Genomic DNA, 24,027 nt, shown 5'->3' with positions numbered 1-24,027 from the left:
GTATCCCTCCAGTCTCGCTCCATGGCTACCCATCACTCCACTCTCCATCCTCAGACCTAGCTCAAACTTATCCAGAACAGAAGGCCTTTTTTTTAGAACAGGGAAAACCATGTACACAACAAACAGTTCTCCCCAGTAACAAATATATTTTTTAACAAATAACTTGGTGGTAAAACTTCTAAAAATCAGAGTTTAAAAATGGCAAACTACACCTTAAATGGCAAAAGAATAACAATTTAAAATTTTTACGTTTACTTACTTACTGTGTGTGTGCATGTATGTGTGTGAACATGCGTGTGTCACAGCACAGGCGTGGATGTCAGAAGCCAACTTGAGGGAGTCTGTTCTGTTCCTCCGTCAGGTGGGTCCTGAGGATCCAATTCAAGTCATCGCGCTTGGTGGCAAGCCCTTCCCCTCTGGGCCATGTTGCTGACCCAATATTGAGCAATGAATATACATATACTAAAAGAATAAAAAAATATTGATCCACAAAACCATTGTGCTCGCTTAGCTGAGTCATCTTGGTTAGGTTAGGAATGGGGTTTTCTCAGGCCTGATCCTGACTCATTGAAGACCTCACAAGGGAATGTTCACAAATACGAAATGGAAGTGTAGCTGCCCTTAGACGCTGAAGGTTGTCACTGTCTGGATGAGTTATGCAGAGGTGCTCAGTGTCATCCAGCTTGTCCTTTCCCTCCTTGCCTCCGTCAGCCACACTTCTCATCGACTGCTCACTCTGCTGCAGCTGCAGACCCAGAAGGTTCTTTGCTGAAGCAAAACACTGTTCCCTCTGATAAGGATCAATGGGGCAGATGCCCTTTCCTCAATGCCCCTGCTAAGGCCACTGAAAGCAGGTGTTCAGGTCAACAAGACCCAATGGTTCTCAGAACGACTGGTCAGAGCTGTGTTCAACAGGTCAAATATATGTTGGGTGTATGCACACAGGAATTTTTGGAGCAAAACTGTATTATTTTCTCCAAATTACTATTCTCTGGGCCCTAATGGAAACTAATTACTTATCTGTGAGACACCAAGCTATCATGTGACCTGAGCTGCCCATCAAAGAATATCATGATTGACCCACTAACTTATAATGTTGAATGCATAAAAATACTACATTATCAAGTGGAATGCATGGAATTGGCCTTAGATATGCCCAAAGACAAAAAGAAATGGCACTGGCAAGTGGCTTAGATCTCCATGAGCCTCACTTCTGTTACATTGTCTCTCTCGTCTCAATCTGCGCCTAAGACCTCACAGAGTAGTCCTTGTGGTCAGTTGATAAGACAGAAAACAATAGGGATAAGTTTATAGATATGTCTCTATGTTGGAAGGTGCTGATATTAGATGTCTGTAGTGCTATAGCCCCACTCAGATATAGCCATGAAAGATGGTGTTGAAATGAGAGTCTCAGTACAGTATCCTTGTTTAGTTAATTTGCCCGGAAGGATGGTCTGTTTCTTACAAGCTAGAGTCATCAGAGAAGAGGGGACCTCAGTTGAGAAAACACCCCCCATCAGATTGGCCTGTAGGCAAGTCTGTGGGGCAGTTTCTTGATTAATGATTGGTGTGGAAGGACCCAGCCTACTATGGACAATGGCATCTGTGGGTAGGTAGCCCTGGGATGTATAAGAAAGGAAGTTGGGGAAATGGAAAATAAAGCAAATGGAGCAAGCTAGGAGGAGCAAGTCAGGGAGCTTGTGGCAAAGCCTCCATAGCTTCTACATCAGTTCTTGCCTCCAAGTTTCTGCCTTGAGTTTATCCCCTGACTTCCCTTAGTGATAGAATGTGCCCTGAGAATTGTAAACTAAAATAAAACCTTTCCTTCCCCAAGTCACTTTTGGTCATGACTTTCAATTACAGTAACAGAAACCCTAACTAAGACAGACAGATGGCCACAGTTACAGACCTATCCACTCATGAATGAACATACAAGTCTTGCCATGGAAGGAGTTGACCTGATAACATTTTGTAATAGTGCTTAAAGACTCAAGGCGGTGCTCAGAAGAGGGGCAAAACTCATTAGTTGAATAGTGTTTTATAGCAATGTGATCTTGTGTTTGTGTTTATTGGGAATTAAATGTAACTTAAGAAGTGAAGATATGGCTATCATGTTGACCAGAAATGAAGTGTTCTAGGTTGTACTGTGCTAACATGGATAAACTGAGAACTGCATTTCCCCAAATTCCATTTCTTTTTCCTTTTTAAAAACTTTTTATGAATTCTTTGTGAGTTTTGCATCATGCAGCCCTGTTCCACTCATTTCCCTGTCTCCTCATATCTACCCTTTGCCTAGCAACCTCCACCCCCAAATAAAACAAATAAGCAAGCAAACAAACAACAAAAAACAAAGCATAGAAGACATCTCATTGTGGAAGCTGTCCACACACCTTCACTTGCAAATGTTCATTGCAATGAGTCATTGGTCTGGCTTGATATCTCTGGCTTCTGAAACACCATCAGAATTGGATCCTCACTGGGATTCCTCCCTATTATCCTGTTGTTGCCCTGTGTCGTGGAGATCCTGTAGTTTTGGAACGGCAGAATTGACTCTTTTATATGTTCCAACCATTGGAAGATGATATGGATTTTGGGGTGGGACAATTGAGAGCCCTGGATCTGGGTCTGGGTGGTAGCTGGGCTCTCCCTTAACTACAACAACAGGACAAAATCTTCACACTGCTCTGGCTAGGCCACCTAATGCTGGCATCAGCAAGAGGCAGGGACAGCTCTCCTGTTCTCATACCCTCAGTCAGGCTCATCTGGACCCATGCCTCCAGAGTCAGCTCTGCTGTGCTCTCCAGGGCTCAGGGCCCACTCTCCCAAGTCTTGCATACTGTAAGGGGCTGGGCCAGCTCTCCCAATCTCATGACCTGGGGGCAGCTTTCCTGACTGCAGGTGGTGAGGGGCAAGGGGGGGCAAGGTATCACCCTTGCTCCCATGCTATGTCATAGCAGATGAGTAGCAGGGCCAGCTCTCCTGAGCTCTCACCCTGTGGGCTGGCTCTCCTATACTGCCCCTCCACCTCCAAGGTCAGCTCTGCTGTGCTGCCCAGGTGAGGTGCACTCACTCTCCTGAGTGCTGCAGCGGGTGAGGGGCAGCTTTCCTGACTGCCAGAGGTGGTGAGGGGCAGGGCAGGGGCATCACCTTTGTGCCCGTGCCACCCCACAGCAGACAAGTGGTAGGTCAGCTCTTCCACACTCATGACCTCAGGGTTGGCCCACCCACATTCCTGCCACCAGAACCAGCTCCACTGTGCAGGACTGGATGTCCTGAGTGCTGCCACTGGTGAGAGATGGGGACAATTCTCTCAATTGCCACATCCAGTGAGGGACAGGGCCAATTATGCAGAGCCCCTAGACATCCATGTGGTGCCAGGGACATCCCCATGTTCTCTAGTGGTAACATGAGCAGTGGACATCAACACTGACCCCTGCCACTATATAGTCATGGACTCAGACATGGTCCTCACTGGCAGCTTGGGCTGTAACCTCACCATGGGCCCAGGTGATGAGGCTGGCAATTCATAACAGCCTGCTCTTCTCTGCCTTCGAGTTCTGTCCCTGTTCACAAGACTCAAGCTGCCCCACTTCTATTTCTCTCTTTTCTGACCACCACAAATTCACACGTGGTGGCTCCCACTGTAGTCTGCCCACGTGGCTGGTGGGCCCCTGGGTGATGCCCTCCATCTGTGCTACATGGCGTGGCAGCAAGCAGTAGGTGAGTCTGTGGGTGACATGGTGGTCTGCAGGTCTCTGTCTGTCTTCCTCCTACTGGGCTGCATTGCCTGAATTTTATTTTATTTTTATGAGTCCCAGGCATAAGACAGCATTGGCCATCAAGTCAGGCATCAAGCCAGAATGAACAATAAGGACTGCCATCTGCTCTGCCCCTGACTAAGGACACCATCACCAAAGGTGTCTCTTTGGCATTGCCAGGGAGGAAAATGTCAATTCTTAATGGGAACTTTAGATAAGTTTTTCAAGAGAAGAACCTGGGCTATATTTGAAAGGCAAACATGAATCAGTTTTCCCTGCTTCTTGATGGTTGCTGGGTTCAGAGGTGGAGGTTCCTAGCTATGGAGGTGTTCAGGGGTGCCAGTGTCACATGTTAGCATTTAGCACACCTTTCTCGTCTTTAAAGCCTGCCCTGGACTCCGTGCTCTCCTGAACTCCACCTTTCCTCCTCTCATGCCATCTGTGCTCATTTTCACCTTTCCCCTGACTTTCTGTTACTGCCTTGGCCACCTCCTTCTTGCTAAAGCTCCCTTTACCATTCTCCATATATGCCTTTGCTTTGAATTTCTATTCTATTATGTGGCTCTCAGCAGTTTGTCTATCCAGAGGTTTCCTCTAAGTTTCATATCTGCATATTTGACTGAATACTCAATGTCTCCACTTGGGTGAGGTAGTCTCAGTGTGGTCCGCTTTTTACCTTGCTTCATCATCTCTCCCTTCTAAGACACAAGGCCTTCATTTGTCACCATCATCCACTTTTGTGTCCAAACTAGGAGGAACCAAGCCTGAGGGCTCCACGTCTCACTTTCCTTGTTTAGAATGCCTTTATCACTTGTCTGGAAAAAAACGAACAGGCATTCTTCTGACTGTATGAAGCTGTACTTTTATGGTGCATTTGGAATGTCTTCAGGGTAGATGTATCTTGACTCTAAGAACGTGGGGAGGATATCAATTTAGTAACCATTCACGAGCTAAGGTGCACATAAGGAAAATGCCTCCATATGGCAGTAGACCTGGTGGCAGTGCCCTGCTCTGTGTTCCTTAAATGTTTCTCAACTTCCTCTCATGCAGAGGAACTATGCGCCTTTAGGGGAAGCATCCAACACAATGCTTCTGTGCTCTGAACACAGCGCTATGTGATACACAGAGACAGCAAAGATGAAAAATCCCTAGTCTATTCCTGAAGCGAGCTCGACATCCTCCAGTGGTTGCTCGTGTTGTACGCTGTCTCAGATGGTCCCACATAGGGTGGTGGCAGTGAAGCTCCTTCCAAGGCCCGTTATTTCAGAGAATAAATTAGAGCAAGAGGAGGAGAAAGGTCCCATTTCAAACCCAATCTAGAGACATATGTAGGCTGCTGTCTAGATGCAAGGATTCTTTCCCAGTGACACATAGGATCCACCTCCTTAAGACCTGAATTAAATTGCAGGCAATCTCGGTAATGAATTCAGCCTTGTGTTCAGCCCATTCCCAGAACCTCTGGCTTAATTATGAGAAGAAAACCTATTTATTCTGGGACATCACTACTTTGGGATAAATTCCTGGAAGCCATCAGAAAAGCATAGGGAAGATCTTTCTCCGAGTCTCTTCTCTGGATTTCTGAGAAAGGAGTGTTTCATGTTTGGCCTGTCAAGTTGCTTTTAGTCTCAGCTTGTGGACTCACCCTTTATTTAATTCTCTTTGACCTTAGGTCTCCATGTCCGTAGCTCAGTCCCCTATCAAGACTACATCAAGCTTTGTCTTTTCCCGAGCACGTGTTTACATTATTGGTTGAAACATAAAATGATACTTCTACAGTACCCCACATTCTGCAAAGTCCCTCTCAAGTATTTTAGTTCACTTCGTCCTAACAGGAACCCAGAGTGTCAGAGCTAGAGAAATGAAGGCTCTGAAGAAAAAGTCATCTATTTAAGACTGCAGAGCTAGAAGATGGCAGATCTTGCCAAGGACCTGGGTATTCCAACTCCTCTTCCCACTTTTTCTCGCTATATTCATCCAGTGACCAAAGTCATTTCTAGCCACCATCCGTTTTGAATGGCTCTGAAATCTAAATTAAACTGATTGACATTTGAGGCCAAGGAACAGTACTGACTCTCTTAGTATCTAGCTTAGTTGTGGGAGCAAGTGGAGTCCTCGTGCAAGTTGAGCCAGGGAGCCTTACAAGAGCAAGGAGTTGCAGGAGAGCCCCATAACCCAGTGGTTTTCATACCGTAATACCTGTGAGCCTTAAACAAACAAACAGACAGACAAACAAACAAACAACCCCACTGAATCTTGGCTTATGACCCCAGAGATAATGATGTTAGTCAACTTAGATATTTAAGCTCCCAAGATCACACTAACATGCACAGAGCTTGAGAAATGTTACTTAAGAGCTCCTGCCACTTGCCTGTACTTTGTAGGACCTGTGGACCCATTCTGCCTTTGTCTTTCCTAAATGCCCATTATACCAACCATAAAGAATCACAGAATAAAATCTAAAAAGTATAGATTACTCAAAGCTAGTTTTCATAATTACTCCACAGAAAAAAATTATGCCAACAATTATATATGTTATTCTTTTTTTTCCCCTGAGACAGGGTTTCTCTGTGTAGCCCTGGCTGTCCTGGAACTTACTCTGTAGACCAGGCTGGCCTTGAACTCAGAAATCTGCCTGCCTCCACCTCTAGAGAGCTGGGATTAAAGGCATGCACCACCACTGTCTATCGTATATATTATTCTATGCATACACACATAAACAAACAAACAAACAAGCAAACAAACAATTGTCAAAGGCTTCAGAGTAATCCATGGCTGTCTTCAATCCATTTAGTCTTCAATAGCAAGAGTCTTCTTACCTACATCCACTAAACATCTCTCTCTCCTCTCCTCTCCTCTCCTCTCCTCTCCTCTCCTCTCCTCTCCTCTCCTCTCCTCTCCTCTCCTCTCCTCTCCTCTCCTCTCTCCTCCTTCTCCTTTCCATCTCTCTCTTCCTCCCTTTCTCCTTCTAATCTCCACTCCCTCCCTTCCTTTATATTTCTCTCTTTCTCTTCCCCCTCTTGTGGGTTTTATGTATGTGCATGGAAAATGGCTTATGAAACCCAGTGAATAACCTTGAGTTCTCAATTCTCCTGCCTCTGTTTCTCAAGTGCTGGGATTACAGGTGTGTACCAGCATGCCTTGCTGTTTTCACTTCCTGTTGAGATACTTGAAGCGTTATTAATAGAATCTAGTAGAGAGGATCAGATTTGGTCCATCTCCACACTATCTGTGCTAAAAAAATTTAATATATTTCCCTCATTTTTTGAGACTTTCAAATATACATACAATGCTTTTTACTCATGTTAAGTCCTTACTCCAACTTCTCTCTCTCTCTCTCTCTCTCTCTCTCAACTTACTGAATCCAATTTGTGCTGCTCATGTACTCATGTGTGAAGGGTCTGGTCAACACCCCCTAGGGGGCACACCCCTAATGAAAACCGACCCGGGGACTCATAAGTCCCTCCCCCAGCAAGGCTGAAATTTTGATTGGCTTGCTCTTGTACAACACTTGTGCAGGTAACCGCAGCTGCTGTGAATTCAGTGCTATTCATGCCCAGAAGATACTGTTTCTCTGTACTCTGACCTCTGGCTCATAGAATCTTTCCACCCACTCTTCCATAGCGTTCCCTGAGCTTTGGGTGGAAGGTGTCACAGAGATGCTTCGTTTATGTCTGAGCATCCCACAGAATGCCTGTTTTCAGAGTTTGACTAGGCGACCCTCTGTAGTAACCACTGTCCATTGCACAAAGCTTTTCTGATGAGGACTGCAGGCTGCATGAATGTGAATGTCCTCTGGGCTCCTTGATGTATCTTCTACTTTGTCTCCCCTGTCCTAAACTGGCTATCCTTGGTGCTGATTTTACCAGGCTTGTTTTTGTCTGATGGCCTCCCAGCTTTCCCCGTTGTGTGTGGCATTTTCTTGATTTTGAGAGCTAGAATAGCCCAGGCACACTCCCTCCAGCTGCCATTGCTGTGATCTCCAGATGACAGTGAGCAGTGGCATGGCTATGCGATCCTGGAAGGCACCGCTTGCAGCCTATGCTTAGCTCTCTGAGCACTGATGATGGTCCTGGCAGCAGCCATTGGGAACCTCTCTATAAATCCCTACCAGAAGCCTGTAGACTTCCTTGTGGGAGCCTTTAAATCAGTTTTCACAAAGTCCAACTTAGGGAAGAGAAACTTCATGGGTCTGACAGTATAAGAGGTTTATTGGAGTGTTGATTTAGGGACTGGAGAAGCTGCTGTTGCTGTGATAAAATATTTCCACTCCCTTTGCTTTTCTTTTTTAACTTAATATTTTTATTTATCCACTTTACAACCCAGTGTCATCCCTTCTTCTCCTTCCAATACCCCCTCATGCATGTCCTCCCCCCCCATTCCACCTACTCCCATTCCCCCACCCACATGAAGGTCAAGCTGCTCATCTGCTACATATCTGCAGGAGGCTGAGGTCCAACCTGGGCTCCCTCTTTGGTTGGTGATATCATGAGTTTTTCAGGCAAATGGATGGAACTAGAAACTATCATTCCAAATGAGGTAACCCAGACCCAAAAGGACATGCATGGTATGTACTCACTTATAAGTGGATATTAGACATAAAATACAGGATAACCATGAGTGTAAGCCAAATAAACCCTTTCCTCCCCAACTTGCTTCTTGGTCATGATGTTTGTGCAGGAATAGAAACCCTGATTAAGACAAATTGGTACCAGCAGAGTGGGGTATTCCTGTGACAACCTGACCATGTTTTGGGGAGGACTGTGGAAGGACTTTGGAACTTTGGGCTTGAAGATCCATCCGTTGTTAAGAGCTCTGTCGGATGTTGTGTAGGAGCTTGAAAGATAATGTTGAGAACATTGCAGAAGATGGAGGTCTGCTTTGTGAAATTTCAGAGGGAAAATTAAAGACTCTTTTCAGGGCCATTGCTATTTTGATTGTGAAGATTCTGTGGTTCTGGTTAGCTGGGGCTGAAGAATCAGCTGTGATTAACAAGATACCAGAACTACCAAAGCAAAAACTTGGCATTACTAGGACTATTGATGCTGGTTAGCTGGAGCTAAGAAATTAGCGGTGATTAAGAAGAGACCAGCATCATTGAGGTGACATCTTCTGGGAAGTGTTTTCTGAAAGCACAAAGAGGCTGTGTTCCAGAGATGGCCAAGGTTGTATTCCTGCTGCAGCGGGACTTGGTAATATGTAAGGGTCACCCAGGTGGAACTGGTTTTGAAGGCATGAAGGGGTCACGCAAAGCAGCTGAGGCTCGGCACTGTGAGAGGCCATGGAAGGCCATTGGTGAAAGTGCAGCCTCAGTTGCAATTGATGGCCCAGGACTGAAGGGGTCATGCAGTGTTTTGGAGATGCCAGTACCATGAGATGACCACCAAGAGCAGCAGCAGCAGTGGAGTACAGGCATCTGGAGCCTAGAGTATGACACGTGTGCTACAAAGGGCATGGCTGGAGAAGTGACCCAAGCCCTTGGAGGAGCCCAGAAGATCGTGAGTTGGATCCCAGACATTGAACGGTTGGAGATTGATTTTTGCTTTTGATTGTGACTGTGCCCTGATATTTTCCCTCTTGAAGGAAGAAACTGTTTTAGTGGAGCCCACAGTTAAGAGACTTTTAATTGTAAAAAAGACTTTGGATTTTAAAAGAGATGGATATTTTAAAGAGATTGAAATTTTAAGAATATGTAAAGACTGTGCGACTTTTAAAGTTATTTAGATCGTGGGGATGAATAAGATTGTAAGGGTTGAGTCTTACTAGTGATGTTTTTGTGTGTCAAGTCGACAAGGGGTCAATTGTACTGGCTAGTTTTGTGTCAACTTGACACAGCTGGAGTTATCATAGAGAAAGGAGCTTCAGTTGAGGAAATGCCTCCATGAGATCCAACTGTAAGGCATTTTCTCAATTAGTGATCAAGGGGGAAAGGCCCCTTGTGGGTGGGACCATCTCTGGGCTGGTAGTCTTGGGTTATATTAGAGAGCAGGCTGAGCAAGCCAGGTGAGGCAAGCCAGTAAAGAACATCCCTCCATGGCCTCTGCATCAGCTCCTGCTTCCTGACCTGTTTGAGTTCCAGTCCTGACTTCCTTGGTGATGAACAGCAGTATGGAAGTGTAAGCCAAATAAACCCTTTCCTCCCCAATTTGCTTCTTGGTCATGATGTTTGTGAAGGAATAGAAACCCTGACTAAGATACCATGTGATAATCAAAAGACCCAAATAAGCCAAGTAATAAGGAGGGTCCAAGGAGGATGGTTGAATCTTTCTCAGAAGGGAGACCAAAATAGATATCAGAGGTCAATGGAAGAAGGGAACTGGGTGGAAGAAGGCGTGGGGAGGGGAGGAAGGGAGGAGTGGGTGAGATCATAGGTAGAGAGATCAGGGGAGAGAGAAGGGAGGTTGCCATCGAAGGGGGGCAATCTCTAGGACATGTCAGAGACCTGGGATGTGGAGAGGCCCTAGAGAGAAAGTTGGGGGAAGGAGTGAGGGACCAAAAGATGACAGAGACTTCAAAGGAAGACCAACAGAGTCAACTGACTTGGATCCTTGGGGGCTCCCAGAGACTAAGTGAATTTCTTTTAGCTTTTTAAAATAGCTATAATCAGCTATTCATTCCAAAGTGACTTCTAAGTTGCCACCTTACCAGAAAGTAATTTTACTCTAGCCGGGAGAATCACAGGTAGTGAAACAGTATAATAATTTAGGAAAAGGCCTTTAGTGGGAAGTGTAAAGTTTATTAATACCACAAACCTAGTAGTTTTAAAGAGTAAACAGAACTCTGGGTTCTACAACCCTCAGCATTTCATCGTGTCTTCAGTTGCCCAAAGTTTCTTCTCACTTGAAATTTCTCCATAACTTGATTAAGCTCACCAAGGAAGGCAACAATGTGATGTCAGCAATGATGGCGACTAGAGCTGAAGGCAGAGCACATGTTCAATTTCCAGTACCCAAACAAACAAACATGGAATAATTGCCATGTACAGATCACTTAGAGTGGATAATTCCAAAGTTAAATATGAACTAATATAATTATTAACTATCCCCATTGAAAATCAATATGGCAGGCACTGAATTAGGCATTTAATATAGTTCTCTGCTATGCTTCATAAAGTTGGTACACAGCGCCATTATTATTCCCCCTATAGGTGAGACAGACAGGCCCAAGGAAAGCGAGGTTGCAAACACACTGTACCATAACTTTACCCGGTTTTGTGATCACAAGCCTAGTTCAGTGCTTTGCACTGTACCTAGCTAAGGCAGAGCTTCTTTCAACATGCGGTAGATGAAGGGCCACCTTGCTCACATGTTCTGTCATGCTTCTTTTGCCTGATTTCATGTCTGGACCTTTGTTCTCTAGCAATGACCACTTACATGGTGGCGACTTAGTGTCCTCTGCATCCTTTTTGTTTTCTAAGGCAGATCTTTCTCAGAATGTGGCTGCTGGCTCAAATACCATTGGCATCATTGCCTGTGAACTCGTTAGAAATGTAAGTTCGTGGGCTCCCAATGGAGGAGCTAGAGAAAGTACCCAAGGAGCTAAAGGGATCTTCAACCCTATAGGTGGAACAACATTATGAACTAACCAGTACCCCTGAGCTCTTGACTCTAGCTGCATATGTATCAAAAGATGGCCTAGTCGGCCATCACTGGAAAGAGAGGCCCATTGGACACGCAGACTTTGTGTGCCCCGGTACAGGGGAACGCCAGGGCCAAAGGGGGGGAGTGGGTGGGTAGGGGAGTGGGGGTGGGTGGGTAAGGGGGACTTTTGGTATAGCATTGGAAATGTAAATGAGCTAAATACCTAATAAAAAATGGAAAAAAAAAAAAAGAAATGTAAGTTCGTGAATCCCTCTTCAGTCCACCGAATCAGAATCTCTGGACATGAGTACCAAGAAACTACCTTTCAATCAGCTTTCTAGGTGGTTCCCTGTGACTGTAAAACTGAGCATTGGTGTTTAAGAGCCTCATGCTATAGATGAATGCATTTTTGTCCTGAGGCTCACAGCACATAATGTGCTTGGGTGGATGGAAGAGCCATTTGCAGTGAGTGGGAAGACTCTAGCAGAAGTGAGTTTGGAGACAGAGAGTAACATTTGGCTCTAGGGTTTTAGACTACCTTTGCAATAGGCAGAGGAAGCTATCTGGGAGCGTGAGGTATCTCCTTCCCAGGCCTGGAGTTTCTGGGAAAAGATATAACTGGAGATGCCTACATGCTTCAGAGTGGCAGCTGACACCGCAGAGAAGATGGCTCAGGAGAGTGGGGACCACCAACAGAGAGGTGGGCCATTGTTGTCTCCTCGGTGGCAGTGTTGATTCAAGAGAGCTGGGGAAGACTGTACTGGGAAATAGCTCGAGGACTTTCCTTCCTGTGAGTGACTTGCATTGGAATGTTTGCCTCATCTTCCCCTCTGGACTATAAGCTCCTTAAAGGCAGGGACTGTGTAAACTTCAATAAGTCCCTCAAACAAAAGTCCATCGCTGCACTGTCTGTGAATAATCAGTGAATTCCCACCAGGGTTCTTTTGCAGAAATTCAATGTGATCAGAGCCACCAGTAAGACGTAACCCCCCACCCCCAAATCACTTATGTAATTTCCCAAAGGACACCACGGCAGATTAAAAACAAGTGAACAGATAAGGGGCACCCCGTGTAATCCACCGATATCCATGCTAATCACATTAATCAGAGCGAATTAATTACACCTGAAAACAGATGCAAAGTTACATTCCTTAGAAAAATCAATTCATTAAACTCATATTGGAATGCACAGTCAACAGGCCCCCATGTTTCAAAACTATCAGCCTGATTTGTGGCAACTTCTGATTTACTAACGAAACCGCTTAAAACATTTTTTAAAGGCAATTACAATTACTGTCTGCCATTTGACAGAAAGAAATCTTGTCAGCATTGTCCCCGTGTGTCAACTGTCACAATTTTCTAAAAATTTTGAGGCGAAAAATAGGCAGGCTCTACTATTTGCTAGCCTCGATTAGGGTTAATTCAATGTGTGTCTGCAAATAATAGTGTTTAATGTAATCTCTCTAATTACAGATAAAACGCATTTCCAGCCATGCTCATCACTGAAGGTATTTTGCAATAAGTTAAACTGACAGCTGCTTTCTGGAGGGAAGGCGAAAACAAGCCTTCCTTGGGGTTGGGTTGATTTTCTCTTGCTCTCTCACTCACTCTTTTGCATCGAAGTTCAGAAAAAGATGAAACTAGACACTTTGGCTCTGGACACCAACTCAAAAATCATGGCACGCTCTCTTCCTTGGGGAATGCCCACATTTTTCCACTTCCAACCCTCATCAGTGAATGTCTAGTCTGAATTCACTCAAGGAGAATTTTCTAAGTGTTTTTTTTTTCCTTTCCCTAAACCAGGTGTTGTGTTTGGTACTGGAGAGAATAAAAATGGCTCTACTAAACCCCACCACTGCCCATAAGCCAAGCTAAGCTTCCATTTACATTATACACGATACTCATCACCCACGTGTTTCCAGGTTCTCCCGAGTATAACCATCCAAGTCAAGATATTTTGGATTGGGAAGATGGATCAGTAGGTAGGGTGCTCGCTGTGCAAACATGAGGACCTGGATTTGAAACTGGGCATGGTGGTGTGATTCCCAGGGCTAGAGACACAGAGAAGGGCAGCAGATCCCTGGAACTTGCTAGTCAGTCAGCCTAGATGGTTTGGTAAGCTCTGGGTTCAGTGAGAGACCCTGCCTCAAAAAAAACTAATAATAAGATGGAAAGAAAGTGGGTAGGATACCTGATGTTGACCTTTGACCTCCATCCACATGCATATGTGTACATATATATGAACATGTGAGTGTGCACACACACATGTACACACACACATTTTCTAAAGGGTCAATGCATGTCTTTTTCAACCACATCTGAAGAAACCTAAGGAAACCTACTACCTACTACTACTTAGTGTCCAGCAACTTCAATGTGGCCGAGCACAAAAAGTTAAGCCAGACTAATCAGGTTTTCCCTCTCAGGAATTGGGAAATGCCAAATAGGCTATCTTAGGGATAAATAAGAACATAATAAGAGAGAAATCATAAATAAGAAGGAAATGTTGAGAGTATACCAGCAGGTCTACAAGTTATGAAGAGGAAGATAGCACAAGGTCTTGCTCAATACTGAATGGCTAAAGAACAAACCTGTGTGGCCTTAGATGCTTCCTCATTGGCTTCAGCTCTCAACTTGACACAGCCCAGAATCATCTGAGAGAGTCTCCATCCTTAAAGCATCACCTAGATCAAGCTGGTCAAGGCTCTTGTATGTGGCAGATTGCCTTGATTTTTAACTACTGTAGGAGGGTCTTATATGCCAGTGAGTGGCATGGAAGAAGTCTAGTTAATTGTGAGCCAGAGAGTGAGCCAGCAAGCAGCATTTCACCGTGGTTCTTGCCCCCATACCCCTGCCCCTGACTTCCTTCAATAATAGACTGTGACCTGCAAGTACAGGCCAGATAAATTCTGTCCTCCCCAAGGTGTTTTTGGTCAGTTTTATCACAGCATCAGAAAGCAAACTAGAATAGAAATCTTGGTGGTTTATTTTTAGTATCTACCAAACATGAGTGACTCATACAGAGCCACTGTCTTTATCACTCCTAAATCTTTCCCACCTGTCTTCCACACAAGCATTTTTGTTGCACCCTGTGTGTTGTTTGGGATGCAGTTCTGCTCCAATACTGTGGTTTACCTCAGAGGCACTTTCCTCTCACAGAAAGTCTACTGATCAGTTATCCACAGCCAACAGGCTAGTTCACAGAATCCCCAGGGACTCAGTCCCTTCCAGCTCGCTTCCCTATGGTCTGTAGGTGGGATCTTTGTCTCTCCCGTCTAAGGTGGCACCCACAGTCCTGATGTAAGGATGGAGAAGAAAAGGAAAAAAAAAAAGCACCAACTGTCACTTTAGATGGGTTTCTAGAATTTGATAAAGTCTTATCAATAATTTGTGAGTGGAAATGATGTGAGAGGTCTCAGCTCTTCTAGAGCAGTGCAAGAAACAGATGCAGAGCCAGCGTCAGCAAAAGAGCAAGAAGAGCCACGAGCAGAGCTGATGAAACAGAAGCAGGAGCCTGAAGCCAGAGCTGGAACAAAACGGGCAGAATTTGTAGTTATCTCGAGGAGGTCTTTGGACCTTCCTATTTGTAGAACAGAGTTTAAAATAATCTCTTCTAGATCCCAGGGAGAAAAAGACCTTAGCTAACATATGGGTTACAATACAAATCAGACAGGCTCCAACACCAGCCTTTCGCTTATTTATAAGCTGTCCTAAGATACTGCCTATGGTGATAGTGTCCTTGACTCTCCTCCAAGCTGATATTTCCACACATAGAGCCATCTCTGGGCCAGGCGACAGTTGTACCGTCTCAAATGCTATCTAGAAGATGTTATGGCATGTGAATATAGTACTGACGTTTCTAGTCTTCAAGATGGCAATAGAAAAAACTGGGAAATGGGGACTGGTTATCTGGTTCTGAAAAGTAAGGGGCATACATTTTTTTAACAGATTAAGTTTATTTATTAAAAAGAATAGACATAAAACATCATAAGATGTTATTTTGTAACCACCATTATAAGATATTGCCATAGATTCAGGTGTCATGGAAAATGGAACCTAATAGGTCCTCTCTTGCCAAAGTTGCTGATCTGGTCTGGGATGGGGGACAAAAGTCACATTTCTAGAATGTTAACTGCCTCGGGGAAGGCTGACGCTGCTGGTGCCCGGATTGCACTTTCAAAACCTGGAGGAATTCCTGCCTGTGCTCACGAGGAGAGTACATAAAAATGCTCACAACATGAACTTAGAGCAAGAGCCGAAAACAACGCGTTGGCTAAAGCAAGATGAATAGAGAAACTACAGCAAATTACGAGAGGTAGTAAGGAATAGTCAGAGTTAAGTAACTGGAGCTCTGTACGACATCGACATACAGAGGTCTCAAGTAGAGTTTTGACCCAAGTGAAAACTAGTTTCAGAAGACTAGTTATATTCCCACAATATTTAAGCCATACAAATCATAGCCAATGGAAATCCAATATTCAGAATATGAGGGAGGAAGGGAAATTTAACTGGACACCAGGGAATCCCAAATGTTCTTGTGTTGGTTCAGAAATGTTTATTGCGGCATTCTCTCTGTGTGTATTTTAGTTACTTGGGAGACTTTTAAATAAATTCTGTATATGTGAAATACTTGACTTTTTAATCAGTTATGCATTTTCAGTTTTATATTATCTTAATTTCCCATAGGATCCCAGAGTGGGAGTCTGCGCTGAGGAGAGAGAACACTGGTATTTCAAGAGAAGCACCCAAAGGGAATTCAAGACGGCAGCTCAAGGTTCCTATGCAGTCCAGCGGGCCTGGAATTAGCCAGGGACAAGGCTTGAGAGCTGGGGGTGGAGGCAGTATGGCCAGGGCCTGGAGAGAACCCAGCAGTTTGAGGAGTTAGTAAAGAAGGAAGGACAAATGTGTATTGCCATGGTTTTCAGCCTGTGAGTCGTGAACCCTTTGGCAAACCTCTATGTCCAAAAATATTTACATTATGATCCATAACAGTAGCAAAATTTACAGCTATGAAGTAGCAACCAAAATAATTTTATGTTTGGGGTCACCACAACAGGAGGAATTGTGTTAAAGCATCGCAGCATTGGGAAAGGGGAGAACCATTGGTGTATTGGATTGGGCCTGTGCCTCTGGGATGGAATTACCTTTTGTTGGTGAGCAAGGAACTGGGATTAGGTGGCTTCAGTTCAGGGCAGGATCAGGTGGTTACTGAATTCTAGAAGGCAGTGAGGAATGCTAGGGAGGTACCAGCCTGCATTCAAATCCCATGTGCTCTCTATGGGATCTCCCAGCCTCCTTCCTCCCCTTCAGACTGAGGGAAACCACACTGTCTGAGAAATACTAAGCATTAGATGACAGCTTGGGTAAACAGGCTTGTTAGAGTATCTGGTGTAAACAGTAGGAGACTAATCTATGTTAGGTCTCTCCTTTCTTCCCTGAAAGTCAAATACCTCTCAAGCTATGAGGGGTGAGCACATAACAGGCGACAGAAGGAGCTCATGATTTCCTTGACTCTGATGAAACTCAGATTGGGCCTGATACTGAGGTGGGGGCAATAAATAAGGTTGGGAGGGTATCCTGCAGCAACAGAAGCCATGGCTTCCCCACCAGTGTCACTGAGCAATTTGGGGACAATCTCGAGGAAGGTTCTAGAAACATTTCCTGAAGAACTCTATCCAACATGAGAGTGTTGAACAGCAGAACTACAGACCTATCCTTTGCCACTTGGGATCTTTCAATGGGCTGAGTGCTTTCACTGACATGCATCTGAACCACTTCAGAGAGCCTCTCAGATTTTAGGTTTCTTTCAGTTGTTATTCTGGCTCTAGAACAAAGGTTTGTCAACATCCATGATTGAGAAGAACATTTCAGATCTCTCCTGAAAGAAGGAACTGGGAGAGGATCCCCCTGAAATCAGTAGCTAAGACAAAATGAAAACAAAACAAAAACACAAAAACCCCAAACCACTAAAATCAAAACCACAACAAAATGCACATATGACCAACACTATCCTTGGAAAGCATTTAAATCCTACTTAAACCCAGAAGCCTGCATTAGCCAGAGAGGAGAAAGCAGGGAGTGAGGACATTCGGACTGCTCTGTTCACAGCACAGATATTCACCGTAGCCAGAAGGTGGGTGTGGTTCCAGTATGCACCGATAGAGGTGTGGATGAGCAAAATGTAGACTAGACCTTACAATGGAGTGTTCAGCCTTAGAAAAGAAATACATTCTGGCACGTGCTGCATCGTGTTAAGTGAGATCAGCAAGACAGAAAGGGACAAACCCTGTGGTCAAATTTACAGAAGCAGAAAAGGCTCGCAGGTGCTTAGTGGGTGTAGTTTTCAGCATTGCAAGATGAGAAAATTCCTGAGAAGGCTCCCTCAGTGTAAATGCACTTAACGCTCTTGAACAGTGTAGGTACAATGGTGATACAGTGGTGTAATGTGTCCTTTCCACAATGGAAAAAAGTCACCAGTGAGTTTTCTTGTGTTCACCCTTGCACATGTATAAAATTCCAGCTACAGGTAAATCTGCTTTACTTATGGTTTCCTGCCCCTTTTTCTTCAAACCAGGCCTTTGTCTCCATGGTCTCCCAAAAGAGGGCTTGATTTACTTACTGCTGCTGTTGGCATTGCTTTTGCCTTACCATTTACTTTAATACACACACAGATGGAAGGCTGCTGGGTCTTTCCTTCACTTCTTACTGAGCATATTTTTACTTGAGCTAATGAGTCTGCTCGCTCCTAAGTTTCACATGGATTTAGATGTCGCAGAAAATGCCCACTGCTGATCTTCCTTAGAAAATGATGCACTGCCTTTGGACAATCCAATCACTTCTCCTTTCAAGGTTTCAACACACAAAAAGACATATTGTGCTGAGACTCTGTGAGGTTTTGGGATGAGTTTGAATCAAAACTGTGTCTGAGGCCTTCGCAAAGAAGGGGTTTCTGATCCAGGCAGAAGGAACAGAAAGGACCAGGAGGAGTGGGTGGGGGTGGTGTCGTGCTCACTGCTCAGTCTTGGAGAACCACAGCCTCGATGCTGATAAACAGTATCATTCTGATGCAGAAATGATCCCTCCTTGCCTCTGAGACTAGCCAACAAATGGTTAGCTCCATCCACGTTATCTGCAGTTAGCACTGTGTGTGTGTGTGTGTGTGTGTGTGTGTTTGTGTGTGTGTGTTTTCTAGGCCCACCCAGCATGCCTTGCCCCCAGGAAAAATTCAATAAATGGTTATTGAATTTAGAGCGTCCTTCTTCCCAATCGCTGAGGTTTAATCTATTCCCGATTCAGAATATCTATTAACTTTGCAGCATCACTAAGCCTTAAAAAAAAAAAAATCCATTTGTGGATGCGTTTAAAGACTTCACAGTAAATCTCACTATACCGATTAAGAGAAAGCTGTTAAAGGAAGCATGCTCATTCAACACACCAGTGGCCATTGGTAAAATGTAATTTAATTTAATCATTTAAATTTACATTGTTAATGTACAAGAGCATTTCTTTCAAACCACAGGTTAACACACACTTACTAAAAAGCAATGCTGTTAGAGGAGAAGGGCTTGGGAGACTCGGCCATTTGAAACAAAAGCAAGGCACTCTCCAGGAACAGCAAGTGGATTCCCATTTCCTGCTGAGGGCGGGTTCACACTGAGACTGCACTCCAGTCAGCGGGAGGAATCACCTGCATTAATGCTTGTCCTCTGCAGAGCTAGTGTGCCTTCCACTCTGGGTACACTTGGGTGTCAACATTTCAAAATGATGACCTAAGAGGCTCTCATAGTTGTGATAACTATGGAAGACAGAAGAACACTGGCTGTATAGTCTTTTCTTTCAGCACTAGTGTCTGGCCCTTAACTAAAACGGCTTCATCATTCTTCAAACCAGCAGATAGATGCTTAGACAGTTCTTTCCCTTCAATCTGTGGGTGTGAGGACAGAAGGGGGAACAGCATTTCCCAGAGCACCGTGCTGCTGTTTTGCTTTGCCTTTCAGACAGGACGAAAAGAAACAACAAAAAAAACCAACAACCAAGGAGCAACTTTGCAATACTCAAGGTGCACAAGAAGGTTACGTACGCTCAGTACTTCTAATTTATTCAAATTCAAATTGAATTTGGTCTGAAGCGATCTCGTGTGAAATGTTAGCTTTCCTGATATTTAATAATGTTTATTATGTTTGCATATAAGCTCAACAAATTAATGCCAAAGTACTACTTTATTCAAGGCTGTCTGCTGGTAAAGTGTTAGTATGCGTGACTATGTTTAAAAGTTTATTTTCCTACAGATGCAGTAAGATGTGGGGGAGACTAAGGGAAGGTGAATTAAGTCTGAGCCTTTATCCTGTTGCTAGCTGTTTGCCCTGCAACGGGCCCCCACTTTTCTCCTTTGTGAATTTTAATAGATCTGACCAGATGATGAGCCAGGCCCCTTCCAAGTCTGAAGTTCAAAAATCTTAACATCTCAAGCCCTGTCACCTTGATAGGAAGGTGATATAGTTCATACAATCTTTATACAAACAAAACACAAGATCAAACATCTGAATGAGTTGCAAAAAGAGGAGAGAATATGATTTGTTATCTGGGTTACACTTTGCAGCAATTAGGCAATTCATTTGGCATTTGTTTGATTGTATAATTTAATGACAATATAAACAGTATAGTTTGTTATTTTTTTTAAAAAAAAAACTAAAGCAAAAATGATTAAAAGCTAACAAAAGCTACTGTGACATCAGTTTGACATTCAAAGTTTTTGAGTCTTAGCAAAACGGCCAAAGGGATCTTGACTTGATACAGAGTATATAATATAAAGACTTTTAGACCTTAAAATCTTCAAACATTATTAGAATTTAGCAAAACATAAGCAAAAATTTCATATCAAAGTGCTAAACAGTGCTGCCTTAAAGGTCACTGCAAGTGAAGGGTAAAGTAACTGCGTGGGAAGTGACATTTCTTGTACAAATGGTTAATAAAAAGACACATTATAAATATATATGTAACCGGCTATGTTTATATATATATATGCTTATTTAATTTCTAATTGGTGTATCCAAGTCACCACGAACACCCCATTTGATTACTCTGTATCTCAGCCTCCAGGAGCTGGTGGTCTTGCAATAAATACAGGCAAAGCTATTACAATATAACGTGCATACAAATGTTCATACAAATAAGGACACTATGCAACAAATCATTTCATAATAATATGGCATCAACAGTAGAAACATATAAAAGGGGGCACAAACACGGAATTTTGAACCGCAACCCACTAACCTTCTCTAGAACTCACGTTAATACTATCTTTTCTTCTTCTTCTTCTCTCTTTTTTAAAAAAAGATGATTCTCTTGCTTTCCAAAATTGTCTCTAACCAATAACAAAAATTAATATGTATATATATATACATATACATATATATATATATATATATATATATATATATATATATATCCTTATCATCTCTGGTGTTTACCCTGTATGACCCAGTTCCTACTTATTTGCTTGTTCTCCTAGGGTTAACACTTGATTGAGTCAACCAGTGCTCATTGGGCTTCTGAGTGGATGAATCAGGAACTTGCTACAACTGAAGTAGGTTTAGAGAACTCTGTCCAGGTTGACAAAACACAGCGAAGACAGTTGTATGCAATCCACTTTATAACCCGATCCCCCTTCAGGATGGCTGGATAGTCATCAGGGGTCGAATTCCATCGAGAATGGCCTGAAAGTCTTAGAAGGGCCACACCTCCGAAGGGTTCTACAGGGCAGGTGGATCAAGCCTTAGCTAGGAAAATGAGCGCGCCATTTCATAGCATGACTGCCTCCTTCTTATTTTCATGTAAAATAAGGGGGAGTTCACAAACAAGACTTAGTAAGACAGCACTCTAAAAAATTGCACTTGTATATGGAAGCAAATAGCCATTATCATTTTTGCTAAGTCTGATTTGTAGATAATCTTTCATCTTTTGCCATTTTTTTAAGAAAGAAATGAAGAAAAGGGAATTTTCTGCCTCATTTGCACCACGTATCTACCCTTGACACAGGAAGTATATCCTAAAGGGATCCGTCGTAGGACACAGCCCTACCCTGGTGAACAGCCCTTGGCTGTTCTTATTTTTAAATACAAAGCAACCATAATCATATTCCCCAGAAAGAGTTTTTTTTTAAAAACAAAAACAAAAACAAAAACAAAACAGTTATATTATCCTTTCTCCCCACCCCACTGCTGGGATAGCATCATCCAAAAGTGCTTTGTCAGCAATTTCTTAGAAAAGCCTCATGAACTATTTACCCCCTCCCAACCCACCCACCAAAGCCTAAATATAAAACACAACCCCAACACGATACTCTGCAAGGTTTCTGGCTTTAGGTTGTAAGGAAAGGTGCCAGGAAAAGAAAAAAAAGTCTTTGCTTTCTACGGGAGCTGCTTTTCCCCTGAAGGAAGGACAGTGAGTGTGGAAGGTGTTCAAACCCATTCTTTTGCTCACTTAATGATCAGGTGCCAGCAGAGCAAGTAGCTCTCTGCTCAGGCTTCCCCTGCTCAGAAAGGCAGGGTGTCAAGGAAGAGCTTGTCGATGACAGAAGGTGGAGGTACCAAGTCCTCTAGCTTCAGGTAGAAGATGCGCTGGAGGCCCTGGGTACAGATCTTTCTCAGTTCTACCAGCGCGCGCAGGACCTTAGGCTCCGAGGGCTCCAGAGCCTGTCCCTTCCTCTGGTGGTCCTTTAAGCTGCTTGTGATCTTGGTGCATAGCTCCTCCACTCTCTTTGGTTCTTTTAACCCATGTCGCTCTGTAGAAGGACAGAGAGAAGTTGGTAAGTTTGGGAGCAGGTCAAAGGCACTAGATGTCCTAATTAAGGTCTCTCTCCTTTTCCGTCAGCCAGGTTTAGGCATTTTACAGCCGGATGGGCCTTTGTGGACTGGAGTGATAGCTCAGTTAGAAACTCAGTCAGGGCCTGCTTTTAATTCCCCAGAACCCACCAGATATGGTGGCACATGTTTGTAATTCTAGCTATGGGGAGGCAGAAGCAGGAGAATCCAGTGCTGGATAGCTAGCCTTGCCCACTTGGCTTGATACAGGAAAGTGAATTAATGTTTCTGTCCCAAACTGGGGTGGAAATCACTGATGTGAGCCTCTTAGCTCCTGGTCCTAAGTGCGTTCCCATGGCTCCATGCTAGCCAGTGCCAAGAAAGGCCACCTCTCCTTCCTGTGTTTTGACCTATGCCTTGAACTCTACAAAACACACAAGTCCTCTCAGGCAGAGAAGGAAAAGTCACAGCAGAGAGAGAGAGAGAGGCCTGGGAGGACATGGGGCAGGCATTTATTAAGACATGGAGAGTATCTCTTAATTCCACAAAACTATACAGAAAAGGGTTCCCATCATACAGTTGCAGAAAGCTGGCATTTGAAGCCCATCTTCTAGGAAGAATTGTTCTCTGGCTAGAAAACAATGTTGGGTCTTGCTATGACACAGGAGCCTGACATCCCATACAAGAGACTTTTACAGCTGCTGTAAAGTAGAACCTCTTTTCTAAGGGAAGACTGGGGTATCCTTTATTCCTAATTTTCTTCTATTGTTAGATTTATATCTAAAACCCATATTTATTCATGTGTGTGTATGTGCTCGTGTGCTCATGTGTGCTCGTGTGTGTGTGTGTGTGTGTGAGAGAGAGAGAGAGAGAGAGAGAGAGAGAGAGCATTGATCTTGGTGTCTTCCTCAATCTGATCCTTATATAAAACTCCACTTTTTGAGGGGTAGAAGATATCTTTCTAAACAGTGATCTAGCCTTAACTTCTAACCTCTCCTAGATTTAGTTGTTTTAGTCATAGGTCTTGTTAGAAAAGTCATTTCTTGGGGCTGGTGAGATGGCTCAACAGGTAAGAGCACCCGACTGCTCTTCTGAAGGTCCTGAGTTCAAATCCCGACAACCACATGGTGGCTCACAACCATCCATAACGAGATCTGACTCCCTCTTCTGGTGTGTCTGAAGACAGCTACAGTGTACTTACATATAATAAAAAATAAATAAATTTTTTTTAAAAAAGGTGCTAGAAATGTTTTTTTTTTAAAAAAAAAAAAGAAAAGTCATTTCTCTGAAGCAAAAGCTAAAGAAAACAACTACCAATACAATTTTCTTTCTTGTCCCAAATAAAAAGGGCCTGAAAAGCAGGATACCTGCATTCTCACAGTGTGGTCAGTGGATATGACTTGGGATAAGTGCTTTCTTCACGAGGGCCTTAAGAGAGGAGGCTGGATTTAAGGGCTCCTAACGACCCTTCCAGAGTTAAGATGTATTTAAGTCCATCACTGCCCCCAGTATCTCGGTGAATTATGGCTTGCAGGTTTCTGGTGTAATGAAGTGTTTTATAGAGAAAGAAACCCCGGGTTTGGAATTGAATCCAATTCTGGCTCTGCTCTCTGCCTGGGACCCAGTCTCTACAATACTCAATGTCTTCCTACGAGGGAGGGAACACACAAGTCTTAGTCCTATTCTTCTTGTTCAACTTAAACATCGGACAGTGAATTGTCAGAAAAGTGTGATTTTTAGGTAAATGTCCTCAAACTGAGATGATATTACCTATACCAACTGTAGAGCACCACCCACCAGGAGAGTCAGCACCTGAGACAGTGGCTGACACTTGGTGACCAGGAGGCAGCTGCAAGACTAAACAGAAACAGAGCCTCAGTGTCCCCAAGC

General features: G+C 43.7%; 1 protein-coding gene across 5 annotated transcripts in view; it reads right to left on the bottom strand.

The window, feature by feature from the left end:
* Positions 1–18,775: 18,775 nt before the first annotated feature.
* Nr4a3 (nuclear receptor subfamily 4, group A, member 3) overlaps positions 18,776–24,027 on the bottom strand; it is a 41,370-nt gene continuing 36,118 nt past the window's right edge. For 4 of the 5 annotated variants that reach the window (XM_006537656.4, XM_006537657.4, XM_006537658.1 and 1 more), the window contains one exon: positions 18,776–22,118. In XM_006537656.4, coding sequence (XP_006537719.1) covers positions 21,871–22,118 — 248 coding nt within the window. In that variant the 3' untranslated portion in view covers positions 18,776–21,870. The remainder of the gene's footprint in view (positions 22,119–24,027) is intronic. The other variant, NM_015743.3, reaches the window with a different exon arrangement.

The sequence above is a fragment of the Mus musculus genome, chromosome 4 (assembly GCF_000001635.26).
Source record: "Mus musculus strain C57BL/6J chromosome 4, GRCm38.p6 C57BL/6J".
Taxonomy (NCBI): domain Eukaryota; kingdom Metazoa; phylum Chordata; class Mammalia; order Rodentia; family Muridae; genus Mus; species Mus musculus.
The sequence above is the reverse complement of the archived record's forward strand: the minus strand, read 5'-3'. Positions and strand labels throughout refer to the sequence as shown.